Source organism: Anolis carolinensis, chromosome 4 (assembly GCF_035594765.1).
Source record: "Anolis carolinensis isolate JA03-04 chromosome 4, rAnoCar3.1.pri, whole genome shotgun sequence".
NCBI classification, from domain to species: Eukaryota; Metazoa; Chordata; class Lepidosauria; order Squamata; family Dactyloidae; genus Anolis; species Anolis carolinensis.
The window spans coordinates 6,533,991-6,550,798 of NC_085844.1; the positions used below are offsets into that span (position 1 = coordinate 6,533,991).

Below are 16,808 nucleotides of genomic sequence, written 5' to 3' on the forward strand. Positions count from 1 at the left end.
AACTCCCCATTCAATATACAATTGATGGGTTGTCGTTGCTGCAGCTGCACCTTGGTCAAGTCCATTCCAGAGCTTGGGAAAGTCAAGGATTGATAGGACAGATATTCAGAGAAGGAACATTACCAACCTCTGGGCATGCTAGCTGAAAGAATTCATCCCCCATAGAAATATTTGTTACTGAGACACAAAGAAGAGGAGTTTCTATTTGACTCCTGGCCTTTTTGGCTGCTGCACAAACCAATTGTCACTACTGGAAGCACGCCTGAGTAGTTCTGCATCTGGGAGGGATAGATCAATCAGAAGAAACAGGATCAGCAAGTCAAACTTCCTCCTGGCCTCCAGCCTAGAGAAGGCTGCGAAGTGGCAAAGGAGATAAAACCTCAGATTATTAAACATGAGATTGGAGCTCAGTGGGCCAGCAGCCAATGGCAGTGACAGATGTGAGTAACCTTTGTTGATCCTTTTTTATTTTGTCTTCCCAAGTATGAACTATGGTGATGTTACAGCAATAAATTTTGGAATGTGTGGAACTTCCTGTAGACTATGTTTTGCAGCCACTTATTTCATGGCTGGTGTGATGTTGTGTGCCTTCAAATCTTTTCAAACTTACGAAGACATATCATGGGATTTTCTTGGCAAAATATATTTGGAAGTGGTTTGTAGTGGTCTTTCCCTGAGACTTAAAAAATGCGACTTGATCACCCAGTGGGTTTCCATGGCCAAGAAGATATTTGAACGCTAGTCTTCAGAGCCATCCCATTTCTATGTGTAGTTGTGAAAGCTGGACAGTGAAGAAAGTTGATAAGAAGAAACATAGCTCATTTGAAATATGGTGATGAAAGAAAGTTCTACAGATGTCATGAGCTAAAATAGTGGTTCTCAACCTGTGGGTCCACAGATATTTTGGCCTTCAACTCCCAGAAATCCTAACAGCTGGTAATCTGGCTGGGATTTCTGGGAGTTGTAGGCCAAAACATCTGGGGACTCACAGGTTGAGAACCACTGTGTTAAAAAGACAGATAAATGGGTCCTAGAATAACTAAAACTTGAAAGCTCCCTAGAAACTTAGAGGACAAACTTAAGGCTGTCATAGTGTAGTCATGAGAAGAGTCATCAGAAAAGACAATGATGCTTGCTAAGGTAGAAAACAATAGGAAATGAGGAAGATTGCATTTCAGATGGATAGGCTCAATCAAGAAAGCCACAGCTCTGAGTTTGTAAAACCTGAAAAGGGCCACTGATGATAGGGTGACTTGAAGGCCTCTCATTCATGGGATCACCAAAAGTCGAAGTCAACTTGAGGACATTCAAGAGTCCTAGGGCCCATCTAAACTGCCACAAAGTGTGGTGTAGCACTCAAAGTAGCTTGGGGCATCCAAAAGACACACAAAGGCTAATGCATTATTACCCAGAGTAAGTCTCTTAATCTAGCTTGACCCTGAGTTAAAGAGACATCAGCAAACATCCAGATCTTCGAAGATCTTTGCTAGTGTTGTTTAAACCCAGGGTTTCTCCTTTCATGAGCCCATTTGAATGCTGTAGTAGTGGAAACCGTCATCTTAGATCACCATTTGTATTTCTGGATCTGCTTCAGTCAGGATGCAATGCAACTTTGGAGGAAGGAAACGGACTTCCTGATCCAAAGCTCAGTCATGTTCTGAGTGATGCAGATCCAAGAAGTACCCTCATTTTGCCCCATGTTTGGCTCCCACATGATGAAAAGGAGTGCAAATGTGCTTTTTATAGAAAAGAGAAAGTGTGTTGATAGTATGAATTTACACCATTTGAAATGCTATGGAATCATGGGAGTTGTAGTTGCGGAGGTACCGGCACTCTTTGGCAGAAAAGGCTAAAGACCTAATAAAACCTCTTTTCCTGAGTTAGTGCTGGTACTTTCCCCTCTTTGCAGAATAGCCTTCAACTGATTCATGGGCCATTTCAAAATTCATAATTTTGGCTCCAAAAACCTGTTCTTGACATATACATGAGGTGGACATATATATGAATATATACTGTACTTTTGTTATCATTTGTAAGAAACAGAATGAGGATTCAGCTGTTATCTACTCTTAGTCAACGCCAAAAGCATGGCAGTGAATAGTTGTGTCTGCCTGTTTGTTTAGATTTTTAGTTTGTATATAGTTGGTCATAATTCTGTATCTATTTGGTGGTTTTTAACATTATTTTAACATTTTAAAAGTATGTTGAGGTTTACACTATCCTACACAAACACAAGATGGTCTATGTAAAAAGAAAACATAGGCCTCAGGGATACAGTACAGTATCTTCCAGACAAAGTAAGTGGATGGCTGGTCATGTTGCTATATAGAGAATGGAAAAGATATTGATGGCTCACCGCTCTCAAAAAAGTCTTCTCAAGTGAAGTCCAAGTAAAGTCTACAGGGGTGCCCGGGTATTTTTTGTACAGGGTACAAAACAGGGTACAAAAAATACCCAGGCATCTCTGTAGACTTTACTTGGGACTTTACTTGGACTTTACTTGTGAAGACTTTTTTGGGAGCGGTGCTCCACCATTATCTCCTTCATTCTGTATATAGCAACATGACCAACTGTTCGCTTACTTCGTCTGGAAGATATTTTCATTGAACATGTACTGTATCACTGAAGCCTATGTACATTGGGAGCAATATCAGACTTAGATAACTTTTGTTTTAGAGCTGTTGCTCCTTTTCATTCTGTCTGGTACTACCGAACTGAGCTTTGTACGAGGAACTTTGATAATACTAAATGCTATTTGGACATTATATTTCCTTTTTACATAGAGCATCTTGTGTTTGTGTAGATTCTTTACAAGTACAGTAGAGTCTCACTTATCCAAGCCTTACTTATCCAAGGTTCTGGATTATCCAAGCCATTTTTGTAGTCAATATTTTCAATGCATTGTGATATTTTGGTGCTAAATGAGTAAATACAGTAATTACAACGTAACATTCCTGCGTATTGAACTACTTTTTCTGTCCAATTTGTTGTATAACATGAAGTTTTGGTGCTTAATTTGTAAAACCATAACCTAATTTGATGTTTAATAGGCTTTTCCTTAATCCCTCCTTATTATCCAAGATATTCGCTTATCCAAGCTTCTGCCGACCCGTTTAGCTTGGATAAGTGAGACTCTACTGTATTCTGGGATTTTGTATAGTAGAGGTTTATACTATTCAACAATTTTGATTGGATGCTTGGATATGTTGGAATGCTCCTGATATGCACATGCACACAGAAATCCTGGTGAAACAGTGCACTTTTATTTTGTTGTACATTATTAATAACTGGAAACAAGAAATAATGTGAATTAGCTTCTTCAGTGGAGGCTATTCTTGAAAATATCTTCCTGGATTAGGATTAAACAGTCTTTGCCAGTTTCTCTGCTCACAAGAATAGCCTCCCAATTTTATTTTAATTAAACAAACTGGGAGGGAAGGGGGAGATATTTGGGGAGGCTGCTTGTATCTCTTCTGAATGCTACTCGACTTCTCCCTGAATTAAGTTGCAATGTGGCAGATATGGGTCATTTGGGGCATTGCTGAACAAGAGCAAATGCTGTGTTCATTCAGTCACGCTCGGAGTTATACACTGGAAGGCTTGGGGTCACGGGGAGCGATACAGCCACTCAGTGGGAAAGCCTGGATTGCTATAAGCTTTGGGAAGGTCACCTTTTGCTTCTGACCCGGCAGGGAGGTCAGGGGTGGAGGGTTCAGTAGAGCATGATGCCACCGGGTCAGAGACAGCATGCACGGAAAGAGTAGGGATGCCATAGTAATCCAGCAGATTCTGTTTCTGATGCGAGTACAGTATGACTCCATGGTATTCAATGGACTAATATCATATCCAACAAAATACGTCTTCTCCATGAATTTTCTAAGTCTAAGTTTCTAAGAATTTTCTATGATATACTGTTGAAAGTTAACAAGAATAGGCCTGGAAAACTAGCAAATCCCTAGATGTCATGTTCCTTCCTCTGAAATAAAACCTAGACCCCCTGATATTCAATGACTCCCATTCAAGTCTAACTAGAGATGATGTTGTTTAGCTTCAAAGATCAGATGAGATCTGGGGCATAGTGATCCTTTCTTTGATTATGGAAATTGATTATGGACTTTACCATCCTATGTTCTGCCCTAAGATCGAATCATAAAAGGCAATAATAATAATATTTTATGAATAAAAAACTAAGTGGTGGCCTTAGCCTCCAATGAGGCATGTACCGTATATACTCGAGTATAAGTCGACTCGAATATAAGCTGAGGCACCTAATTTTACCATAAAAAAACCTCGGAAAACATTGACTCCAGTATAAGCCGAGGGTGGTAAATTTCAGAAATAAAAATAGATACCAATAAAATTACATTAATCGGGGCATCAGTAGGTTAAATGTTTTTGAATATTTACATAAAGCTCAAATTTAAGATAAGACTCTCCAACTCTGATCAAATCATTATTCTCATCTCCTTCAAGGTAAATGTGCTTATGTATCCTTTTAATAATAATAGAGTAAAATAATACATGTAATAATAATAAGATCAGAGTGAAATAATAAATGTATTAATAATAATAATAAAAATAGAGTAAAATAAATGTAATAGTAGCAACAATAATAGAGAAAAATAATAACTGTACCATATATTCTCGAGTATAAGCTGACCCAAATATACGCCAACCAGGACTCTCACCCGAGTATAAGCCGAGGGGGGCTTTTTCAGTCTTAAAAAAAGGGCTGAAAAACTAGGCTTATACTCGAGTATACACCGTAATCTATTTTTGAACCAGGGATTTAAGCCACATTCTCTGTCCACATCAAAGTCTCCAAATAGCCTCAAGGGGTGAAGGTGGGATGGAGGAAAGACCATGGTTTTGATATCTACCCACTTAGCCTTTTTTGTTTGATCTCAAAGCACTCAATGTCTCCTTCAATTTTATTCCTCTTGTTCTGTGGCTGAACAAACCATAGGGAAAGCTTTGTCACTGGACAAAACAATTGTACGTACATAAACCTCCCATTATAGGATTTTCTGCACAGGAAATATTTCTGTACAAGGATATTATTTTCTGCATGGAAAAAGCTGTTTCTTCTGCAGAAAAATGCAACTATTTCTGTGCAGAAATATTTTTCTGAGCAAAAACCAAAGTTTTCTTTGCAAAAATGTTATTTGTTGAGAAAAAAATACCTCCATGCAAACTTTGCTTAGAATAAATCCTGAATTGCTAATAGGTTTTGACAATTATATCATCTTCGCAGGCTTTTTCACGGCAGAAACAAAATGATAAAATTTCTCCATTGGTTTTTTCAAGAAGAAAATTAGTGAAGAATTACATCTCTAGTTGCTTACTTCTGAGGAAATAAAATATAGAAAACAGATAATGTTTACCTCCAGACTGAGATGTATATGATGATCAAGAGCAAAAGTGTCAAGGAAGACACCCCACAGCCAACAATTAAGGTGACCGAAGGAACGAGCACTTTTTCTGAATTCTGAAATAGAGAAAAAAGAAACATTTGGGTAGTTTTGTGTTTTGAAAATACAACCAACCTATATTCCATAACAAGACATTTTCTAGGGAAGTTATAGCAGTAATTCAATCAATTGGAGTTCTGACCAGTTCTGTAGTTCCGCTGCTTTGACAATTATCCAACTCTGATGTATTTTCCATTTTAGGTGAGAATTATTATTTGACGAGGAAAAATGTTTTGGTGACCAGGAATGTGGCTCTGGGAGTGCAAAATGAGGACACCATAAGAATGATACTCTAGGCTCCAAATCTTGAACATGACAAAGTTTCAAACATCAAAAAAATCATATTTATGTTTTAAATATGATATGTTTTAAATTTTGTATAATGTGTATTTATTCTGTAATGTTACGTTGTTTTTATATGAACTGTTTTTAGTGTATTGTTTGCAGGCATTGAATTTTTGCCTATTTATTGTAAGCCGACTTGAGTCCCCTCGGGTGAGAAAAGCAGGGTAAAAGTGCTATAAATAAATAAATAAATAAATAAATAAATATTTTTTGTTTTCCCATTTCCTGGCTCACTTTGCCTACCCTTTTTTTCCACCAGATAACTAAAACTGTAAAGTTGGTCCTCATATTTGCAGGTTGGATTATTTGCAGATTATTTAAAACGTTATCTCTTTAAAAATACATTGGAATTTGGCTACACAATCATGCTGGAGGACGTAGAGATTCCTATACAAAACATCTCCCTATGAATTTCTAGGTCCTTCAAACAGGTTCTGTAATCAACTTCCATAATGACCATAAATATATGCTTCAGGATTTAGAGATTCCAAGAGAGGTATTCTTTCAATATTTTTTTTAAAAAAGCAATTTGTTTTATCCATGGGTTTTCTCTTTTGCATGGGTTTGGTGCACTGAATATGTAGGGCTGACTGAATTTTTAAGCATGACATTGATATTTTCAATTATTATAGTGCTAGTAATTTGGAAAGTGAAATAATATTGCATTGCCCCATAGTTAGTGGTGACTGATTATATGTGCAGTGAGTAGAAAAGACTGAGTTCCTGTGAGTCTTTTGGGCTGTATGGCAATGTTCCAGAAGCTTTCTCTCCTGATGTTTTGCTCACATCTGTGGCAGGCATCCACAGAGGTTGTGAGGTATAAGTTGCCTTACCTCTAAGGATACCTGCCACAGATGTGAGTGAAACATCAGGAGAGAAAGCTTCTGGAACATGGCCATACAGCCCAAAAGACTCACAGCAACCCAGTGATTCTGGTAATGAAAGCTTTCGACAATACAGAAAAGACTGAGTTTTCACACAGGACTAGGTAAACTGTGGCAATCTACATGTTGTAGAACTCTGTGCGCTCTGTCTCACTTATCCAACCTTCGCTTATCCAATGTTCTGGGTTATCCATCACAATCTGCCTCCTGCCCGGATCCACAGCTGTTTCTCTAGGCAGCAATTCTGTCTTCATGTGTAGTCAATTTTTTAGTAGTCAATGTTTTTGTAGTCAATGTTTTCAATACATTGTGATGTTTTGGTGCTAAATTCATAAATACAGTAATTGCTACATCACGTTGCTGTGTATTGAACAGCTTTTTCTGTCAACATGATGTTTGGGTGCTTAATTTGTAAAATCACAACAATTTGACATTTAATAGGCTTTTCCTTAATCCCTCCTTATTATCCAACATTTTAGCTCATCCAGCGTTCTTCTGCCCGTTTATGTTAGATAAGCAAAACTGTACTGTATACGCCTTCAAGCTGCTTAATGATTTATGGCAGCCCCATGAATTTCAAAGGGTTTTCTTGGGCAAGGAGTCCTCAGTGGCAGTAGATCTCATCTGATCATGGAAGGGAAACAAGGACAGCCTTGAGTAGTACTTGGATAGTAGCTGCCCTGCAATGAACACCAAGTGCAGTAAAGTGTGTATAAGATGAAGATACTGGCAAAACCACCTCTGAGGATTCCTTGCCTCGGAAAACCTTATGAAATGTATGGACCAACCATAGGCCAATAGTCAACTTGAAGAATCTTTAGGAAGACCTTGTAAATACCTAAAAAGACATTCACACTGGCCTCCAACAGACAAGAGTTCTTCATCCCACCCAGGAACTTCTACAGATATATAAACCTTCCTTGCTTAGTTTCTCCATACCTCACAACCTCTGATTATGCCTGCCATAGATGTGGGTGAAATGTCAGGAGAGAATACTACAGGAACATGGTCATACAGCCCAGAAAACATGCAATAAACCTAAAAAGACGATTTTCCTCCAGACACTTGTAAGTGAAACCTCAGAAATGAGTTCTGTCAATACAATGGTCTTACTGTACTTTAAATGTTGACCACAAGTCATGGAAGCTAAACCCTTGTGAGGCCTGCTAAGAATTAAGCCTCCGCTCTCATAATCTTTGCACTGTGGTAAGAAAAGCTGGGCATACACGAAAGGTCAAGTCTGGTGGTCAATGGACACTTTCTTTCCCAGAAATGTTGAAACGAACATGAAACACTGAATTGAAGGCACACTTCAAAAATATACAAGATTTTTCCAACTGTTTTCCCTAACTGGCAGCATGGAATTATAACACAGCCACAATGGCCAGGGAAAAAACTGCAGGCGTAGCGAAGCCAAGCAAAGCTCTGCGTCCCTGACCAGCTTAAAAGAACCAGCTTAAACAAGGCTTATGGTGTGCGACTTAAGGAGCTCAGTGAGCTTCGGCTTAGTAGATTGAGAGGTGACGTGATTGCGGCCCACAAACCTCCCCAAAGGAAAAGAGGAGGAAGGGCACTTAGATAACCGTGTGAAGCTCAACCATCTCCCCAACACCCACAGTTGAGAGAAACACTTTCCACAGGGCATGTATAGAGTCAAGATTCTATATAGGTTACATTATAGAACCCTTGTAATGAATGGCAATCTCACACAGGGGAATCCACATCTGAATGTGCATCTGCATGCAGGATGGCATCCTATGAGCAACTCTGTATCCACAACCTTCAACTGAATGTAAATATACTACAGTGGACAAAAACGTTCAGCTGCTGTTGTAAGGCAACTTATATATGTTAAAACACCAATAGGTTCTGGCCAAGGAATAAAAGGAGTAAGACACATAGCTTAAGGCACATCTTGTTGTTCCTGTGTTTCCAAGTCGTTTCCAGTTTATGGCAACCTTAAGGCTATTTTGATTCTAGTCTCCAGAGACAGAATCCAGTGCTCAAACCACTATACCATGATAGCAAAAATGTGATTCGAGGTCAGATTTTTCAAAGTGCAAAGGACTTGACACACTGTAATGCAGGGGTCCTCAAACTTTTTAAGTGGAGGGCCGATTCACAGTCCCTCAGACTGTTGGGGAGGGGGCAGACTAGAATGAAATAGTACAAAATTAGGATTGTTGTTGTTGTGTGCCTTCAAGTCACTTCAGACTTAGGTCAACCCTAAGTCTAAAGTTTAGGACAGGGGCCAGGTCAAGGACCTTGGAGGGCCCATGTGGCCCATGGGCCTTAGTTTGGGGACCCCTGCTCTATACGATCTCATAAGACCATAGGTAAGCAAAGAGACCTCCAAAGACCATCTAGATGGTTTCATAAGACCATAGATAAGGAAAGGGCCCCCCAAAGGCCATCTAGATGATCTCATCAGGCCATCAGAAGACCATAGGTAAGGAAAGGGGCCCCCAAAGGCCATCTAGGTGGTCTCATAGGACCATAGGTAAGGAAAGGAGATTCCACCTGAACATCAGGAAGAACTTCCTCACTGTGAGAGCTGTTAGTGGAACTCTCTCCCCCGGGCCGTGGTGGAGGCTCCTTCTTTGGAGGCTTTTAAGCAGAGGCTGGATGGCCATCTGTTGGGGGTGCTTTGAATGCGATTTCCTGCTTCTTAGCAGGGGGTTGGACTGGATGGCCCATGAGGTCTCTTCCAACTCTACTATTCTATGGTTCTATGATTCTATGATTCTAAGTGACCTCCAAAAGCCATCTAGATGGTCTCATAAAGCTGTAGCTAAGCAAAGAGACCTTCAAAGACCATTTAGATGATCTAATAAGGCTATAAGTAAGCAAAGAGACATCCAAAGACCAGGTAGACTTAGGTAAACCCTAAGTCTAAAGTTTAGGACAGGGGCTAGGTCAATGAGCTTGAAGGGTCGCATCTGGCCCCCGGGCCTTTGTTTGGGGACCCCTGCTATAATGCATTCTTTTCTCCAGTTTTCCTTTTATAAAAGATTTTATTACATTTCTGTTCTTTAATTGCTTTCTAAACTTGCATATGTTGTGAATTGTTTTTACTTCTGCTTCACTGTAAGCCCCCTATACTGTAAACTGAGAGAAAAATGTGAGATATTTCGGTCCTCTAAGGCTGAGAAAGTGTGAATTGTATAAGTCATTCTCACTCAGATTCAAAACAGGCAAATCTGAACAAACTTTGCCTTAGGGTTATGAGTCTGAAATGACTTCACAAGTAAATCTCATCATCATTATCAGTCAACATAATCCATGTGGATGCAGGGCTGCTTTTGATATCTCACACCACTCACACTTGCAGGATCGTAGGAAATGGAAAAACCTTTGGAAAATATTTTAAGAGGAGTTTTAAATTGACTTTCTGGTCATTTTTCCAACCACTTCTTTCAGTTGAATCTATTTTAGGGGTGCTAAGGTGATGCAAAGTTATTTGGGATCTGAGAATTCAAGAATGGCAGGGACTCCATCCACAGAACACATCACTATGCCTACCTTTATCTTAATATAGGAAGCATTGAATCTGTTAAAATTAAATGTGCTCTCAGAACATGCAATTTGACACAAAGTTTTGCAGCCACCAAAGAGAGTAAGAGAGCTGGGTCAGGACTACAACAGCTCATGATTTTTCTAAGCCAAAACCTGGTACCTTGGATGACCCCTTGTGATGTCACAGGGACCAGATCCTGGGATATTACAGAACAGATACTACAAAGAGCAGCCCCTTATAATGCCATTCTATTACATGTGACACATCAGTCATCAACCACAGTTGCATGGGAGATGATACAATTTGAATAAAAAATCATTAGGTTGAATGAATGACAGAATCACAGAGTTAAATGAGACCTCAAGGGTCATTCAGTCCAACCCCACTCCACCATGCAGGAAGACACAATCAAACTCCACCTGGCAGATGGTCATCCAGACTCTGTTTCAAAACTTTTAGAGAAAGAGACTCCACTGCACTCCAAAGTAGCAGCAGATTGCACTGTCCAACAACTATTATTGTCAGTAAGTTTTCCCCAATGTTTGAGCGGAAACTCTATTACTGTAGTCTTAGCCTTTTGGACAGCCAAAAACATTTGTAGTTATAATCAATTACATACATTCAAATATTCGAACATGGGGCCCATCTATAATGGCAAACAATACAGTAGATTAAGTTTGTGCAATCCGGGTAAACTGTGATCCGTTTTGGTGTCCCGGATTTCAGTGAGGGTCCCAATTCATTTTTTTGGGAGCCTCTCAAATTTGGGAGGACAGAAATATATTTTTGATTTAGGAAACCAAAAGATTCATTTTCTATCTGGTCTATTATGGGGGAAACTTCCCAGGCTCCCCTTTCCATCATTTTAAGCATCGTTTGTCCTTATATCCTTCATTAAGACCTAGATTAAAAGCATCAGAATGAAGATGCCACTCTTTCTGTGATCCTTTACCTTCTGTCTATAGAGGAGACTGAGTTTAATGTTTAGTTAAAGCTGTTTCTACTCTAGAGGAGACAGGCATTGCAGGTTCTGTCCCTGCAGCATGCAGCTTTCCATTATTTTAAGGAGGCTTCCCCACTTCCCAGGGAAGAAAGAGCGATTGACATTGGGCTATCCTACCCTGGGCTTCCTTTAAAAAGCCCTCTCTTTTTTCTTGATTTGCAGGCCCTGGAGTGGTGCCTTTTCCCTCCTCGTGCTTTTCCTTTTAGTGGCTGCCTCCCTCCTACACTCCACTTGTAACCATAGGCAGTTGGTTTTCGACAACCACTGTTCTGTTGCGGATGAAAAAACATGGGAGGCTGAACCCTTACGACCATCCAAACAAACCAAAGAAGCCAGATTGGCCGAAGCAAACCGACCAAACTGAATCTATGCACAAGCCTAATGTAGATGTTGTGTTAGCCTGGCATGTCTGAACGATGCACCATGCTAATGCTTTTTATATGTCAGTTCATGTTGCATTTTGGCCAGTGTGGAAGGGCCCTTGGTAGCCATAATCTTATTTTCTTATTTACCCAGCTCCCTGAGTTGCTCCTCATAGGGATCTTTGTTTTCCAGACTAGAGAAGGTATATACCCCAAGATTCAGATCGTAAAACCTAGTTGCCATCCAGGACTACACACTTCCTCCCAAAGATCTCATTGTATCTGGACCTTCAAAAACTGGAAAGCATGGGAACACTTACACTGTAGAATTAGTGTAATTTGATGATACCTTAACTGTTGTGGCTCATGTTATGGACTCCTGGGAGTTGCAGTTTGGTGATGCACTGGCAATCTTTAGCAGAGAAAGCTAAAGACCTTGTAAAACTAGGACTCTCAAGAATCCATATCACTGAGGCAAGACAGCTAAAATGGTGTCAGACTGCAATCATTCTGCAGTGCACTCTATATCTCCCTGCATCCACCTTCTCCCTCCAATTTGGGCAAACTACCTTCACCCATATATATCTGTTAATACTAGAGAGGTGAGTTTTGTTTTCTTCATGCATCTGAAGTTGCTCCCAGTGGGTGGTAATTGGATGTAACTGAAGAGGCATCTTTCTGTGAAAATCGCCTTTCAAGGGGAAGAAAGAGGATTTGTGCAGGAGAGAAAAACAGCAGAGGCCACAACAAGATGCTCCACAGAGATAAACAGAAGCGAAAGGCTGCCTCTTACCTGAGGACATGTTTCTGACAAGTTCTTGGGAAGTGGAAAGACCTAGCACTGCCACAATGCACATTGCAGCTGCTAGATGTAGAGGGATTATTTTATACACAGCCGCTCTGCAGGAGGGGTGAATGTTCTGTGTTTTTAACACAGCCCTGAGGCTTAATATTAAGAAGAACTTCTGAACATTTCCTACTTTGAGGTTACGCAATTTCACAGTGCTGCCTTGTTAGTGAATTGTGATGTCACACATTCATGTACAACCACATGTAACTGTTCCACATTGATGTGTAAGAACATCCTGTGCAGTGAACAACCCTGTACAATGAAACCACATTTAGAAATCTGATTTTGCAAATTTAAACTCAGTTTAAAGCTACTTTCACGAAATTTACAATATAGGACCCTTCCAGACAGGCCCTATATCCCAGGATCTGATCCCAGGTTTTCTGCTTTAAACTGGATTACATGAGTTTGCACTACCAGATAATCTGGAATAAGCAGAACACCTGGGACCAGATCCTGGGATATAGGGCCTGAGTGTAGCACTTCCACATTGGACAAAATCTTCCATCCACTTCTACAAAAGAATCCATAATATGGCAACCTGCATGTTACCCCTGCCCATGAATTTCTAAATGAACGCATCAAATATACTCCTATATTTACTAGCTAGCTTAACTGTCTGCATCAGAGACATTCCTTTGTTGAATGTAGAACGTGAAGCAAAATGAAATTTAGTAATTTTCTCCCATTGACTTCTTGTGTTATAGCTTTTCAATATCACTATTTGAAACTTTATGTGGGTCCTTTCACACTACACAACTGTAGTGTTATGTTTCCACTTCAAATGCCATGACAATATCGTATGTTTGTAGTATGAGGATGGATTAGAGTAACTATCTGGCCATTCAAAATTCTCAAAAATGGTTTCAAAATGAAGTAGGAAGTGATATCACATTGGGGGCACAATCTTCATGTTTTCCCCCTTCTTCTTCCATTGTTACATGAGGAGCATGAAGTACCTTCTCATATATTTTATTTTTTGCAGGTACACTAGCTGCTGGATAGTATATCCACTCCAGACATATGTGGTTGAGGCTCCTTCTTTGGGGGCTTTTAAGCAGAGGCTGGATGGCTGTCTGTCGGAGGTGCTTTGAATGTCTTCTTCCTGCTTCTTGGCAGAATGGGGTTGGACTTGATGGCCCATGAGGTCTCTTCCAACTCTATGATTCTATGATATCTGTCCAAAGAATCACTGGTTGGCTACAAAGGTGCTTTTCAAAGTCTCCCTCTTGCTGATGCCTGGCTATTGTTGTCCTCATGGGCCTCTGTATAGGCAAGTTGGAGAACATCACATCCTTCTTCTTTCTTCTTCTTCTTCAATTGCACAGTCGTTTTCGACTCTTCGTGACCTCATGGACCAGTCCAAGCCGGAGCTCCCTGTCGGCCGTTGCTGCCCCCAGCTCCTTCAAGGTCAAGCCAGTCACTTCAATGATACTATCCATCCATCTCGCCCTTGGTTGGCCTCTCTTCCTTTTTCCTTCCTTTCCCCCCAGCATCATGATCTTTTCCAAGCTTTCCTGTCTCCTCATGATGTGGCCAAAATACTTCATCTTTGCCTCTAATATCCTTCCCTCCAGTGAGCAGCCATTGGGCATTATTTCCTGGAGGATGGACTGGTTGGATCTTCTTGCCAAGGTCCAAGGCAATCTCAGGATTTTCCTCCAGCACCAGAGTTCAAAAGTGTCTCTCTTCCTTTGCTCAGCCTTCCTTATGGTCCAGCTCTTGCATCCAAAGGTTACTATGGGGAATACCATTGCTTTCACTATGCAGGCCTTTGTTGCCAGTGTGATGTCTCTGCTCTTCACTATGTTATCGAGGTTGGCCATTGCTCTCCTCCCAAGAAGTAAACATCTTCTGATTTCCTGGCTGCAGTCTGCATCTGCTGTGATCTTAGAAATACAAAGTCTGTCACTGCCTCCACGTTTTCTCCCTCTATTTGCCAGTTATCAATTGGTATGGTTGCCATGATCTTGGTTTTCTTGATGTTTAACTGCAGCCCGGCTTTTGCACTTTCTTCTTTCACCTTGGTGATAATCACATCCAGCTAGCCTCAAATAGGACGTTGTCCAAGGACTGTGGACACCTAAATCCATATATGTCCATGTTCAATTATATACAACTAGCTGTGCCCAGCCACGCGTTGCTGTGGCGAAGTCTGGTGGTATGGGAAATAAAGTATTGAGGTATTGGCGGTAGTTAACATAAAGGATCAAGGTTTTCCCCTGACATTAAGTCCATTATAAATGGGTTATATAGTTGTGTGGAAGGGCCTTGAGTCTACACTGCCATATAATCCAGTTCAAATCTGATGATCTGTATTTTATAGGCAGTGTGGAGTGAGGCCTAACTCTGCCTGTCCCCTGGGCTGAGTGGGTTGCTAGGAGACCAAGTGGGTCTCCTTCTAACTGGCAGCAATTGGATAAAAACAATTATTCCTCTCTCTCTAATTAGGACTTTATTTTTCTTTTCTTTTTGTTGTATGAACGTAGAGGCATGGATGAGGGGTTGTGCTGCCAAGTTTAGTGTTTCTGGGATGTGTAGTTTTGTTGTTTTGTCCTAGACCGAAATTTCATTACCCTTTTATATATATAGATGGTTTAGGAAAATGGTATTCCTGATATAAAAGGCCAAATTAAGGTTTGCTTTAGGGGAATTATTTTCACTGTGTTCAAGCCATGGATGGTTGAACCTGTGGATACAGGATTATTGAATATGTGCATTCGTTCTTAGGATCCCTCTCCACCTATGTCTCCATATTGCCAGAATAGATGTAAAACTGCATGGGTGGGCACTGCCTCAGACTCTCTCCCTCTCTTTTCCTGCCTGCTCCACTTGTCTCTGATTTCGATGGCTCTACACAGGGAGACGTTCAACCAACATGCTCAACTAGAGTGGAAATAATATCTGCTCTCCCCTGGGGACTCAGGCTGACTCTGCTCTCAAATCGCCTGCCTGGGAGCTTGCTTCCCCCGCTCCTCTTCCTTTTCTTCTGCATTTCCCCCTCCCTCTTTATTTTCCCTTGTCCTCCTTTCTTTTCTAAGCAGGGCTTCTTAACACCATCGCTAATGGAGATGCTTCCCTCCCTTCCGATTCCACATTAGCGAGAGAAAGGATTTGCTGAGGACAGCGTTCTGATAGAATCCCAACATCACAGAGTTGGAAGAGATCTCAAGGACCATCCAGACAAACCCCATTTCTGCCACATAGGAAGACACAACCAAAGCACTCCCAACAGAGAGCAATCCAGCCTCTTTTTAAAAACCTTCAGGGAAAGAACTCAAAATATGTCAAAATGATGAAAGGGTCCTTTTGATGTGCCAGGAGCTTTTTAAAAGCACCATACCTTTGTTCAGAGGCCTTTCAGGTAAAGTTGAGAGCTACTGGAGACTAACAGCAATATAACCCAGAATATCAAGGCAGAAAATCCCACAATATCCACTTTGAACTAGGTTATCTGAGTCCACACTGCCATATATTCTAGTTCAAAGCAGATAATGTGGGATTTTATTCAGCTGTGTGGAAGGGGCTCAAGTAGATAAGATTATTATATATACGTTTTTAAGGTTTTTATAATGTGGTTTAACTATGTTATTAATGGATTCGTTTATATTGTTTTGTTTTTATGATTGCATTTTGGGCATTAAATTTTGCCAATTTTTGTAAGCTCCCTGAGTCCCCTCAGGTGAGAAGGGCGGGGTATAAATGTTGCAAATAAATAAATAATAAGATGGCAATGGAGGTTGCTGCTGGGTTCACACATGGCGAATCTGAGAGGCAGTCCCCACTCACTGCATATCTAGGGAAGTGCAAACCTTCCTGGAAGGGTCACATATTTTCAAATAGTTTTTTAACCTGGAGTAAACCTGAATTTCCAGGTTTACTGTGGGTTCAACTGGCATCATTTGGACACTTCAGGCATCATTTGGACACCTCAGGCTAATCCATTTTAAATTCTGAGTTTTTGGCCTGTGTAGACTGGGCCTTAGTCTTTGGAGAAGCCAGATTGATAACTGGGGTGGCATACAGGAAGTATACTACTCCTCTGTTATGCCAGCTCCACTGGCTGCCGATATGCTACCGAGCACAATTCAAAGGGCTGGTTTTGACCTACAAAGCCCTAAATGGTTCTGATCCAACATACCTGTCCGAACGTATCTCCTCCTATGAGCCATCAAGAACCCTAAGATCGTCTGGGGAGGCCCTGCTCTCAGTCCCACCTGCCTTGCAAGCGCAGCTGGTGGGAACGAGGGACAGGGCCTTCTCGGTGGTGGCTCCGCGGCTGTGGAACACCCTCCCTAGTAACATTCGGCAGGCCCCAACTCTTTTGGGCTTCAGGAAGAACTTTAAAACATGGCTATGCGTACAAGCATTTAATG

At 40.9% G+C, this 16,808-nt stretch overlaps 1 protein-coding gene across 6 annotated transcripts in view; it reads right to left on the minus strand.

The window, feature by feature from the left end:
* Positions 1–16,808, minus strand: part of adgrb1 (adhesion G protein-coupled receptor B1) — a 447,596-nt gene that overhangs the window by 70,380 nt on the left and 360,408 nt on the right. For all 6 annotated transcript variants that reach the window (XM_062979947.1, XM_062979946.1, XM_062979949.1 and 3 more), the window contains exon 19: positions 5,385–5,488. In XM_062979947.1, the coding sequence (XP_062836017.1) occupies positions 5,385–5,488 (104 nt within the window). The remainder of the gene's footprint in view (positions 1–5,384; positions 5,489–16,808) is intronic.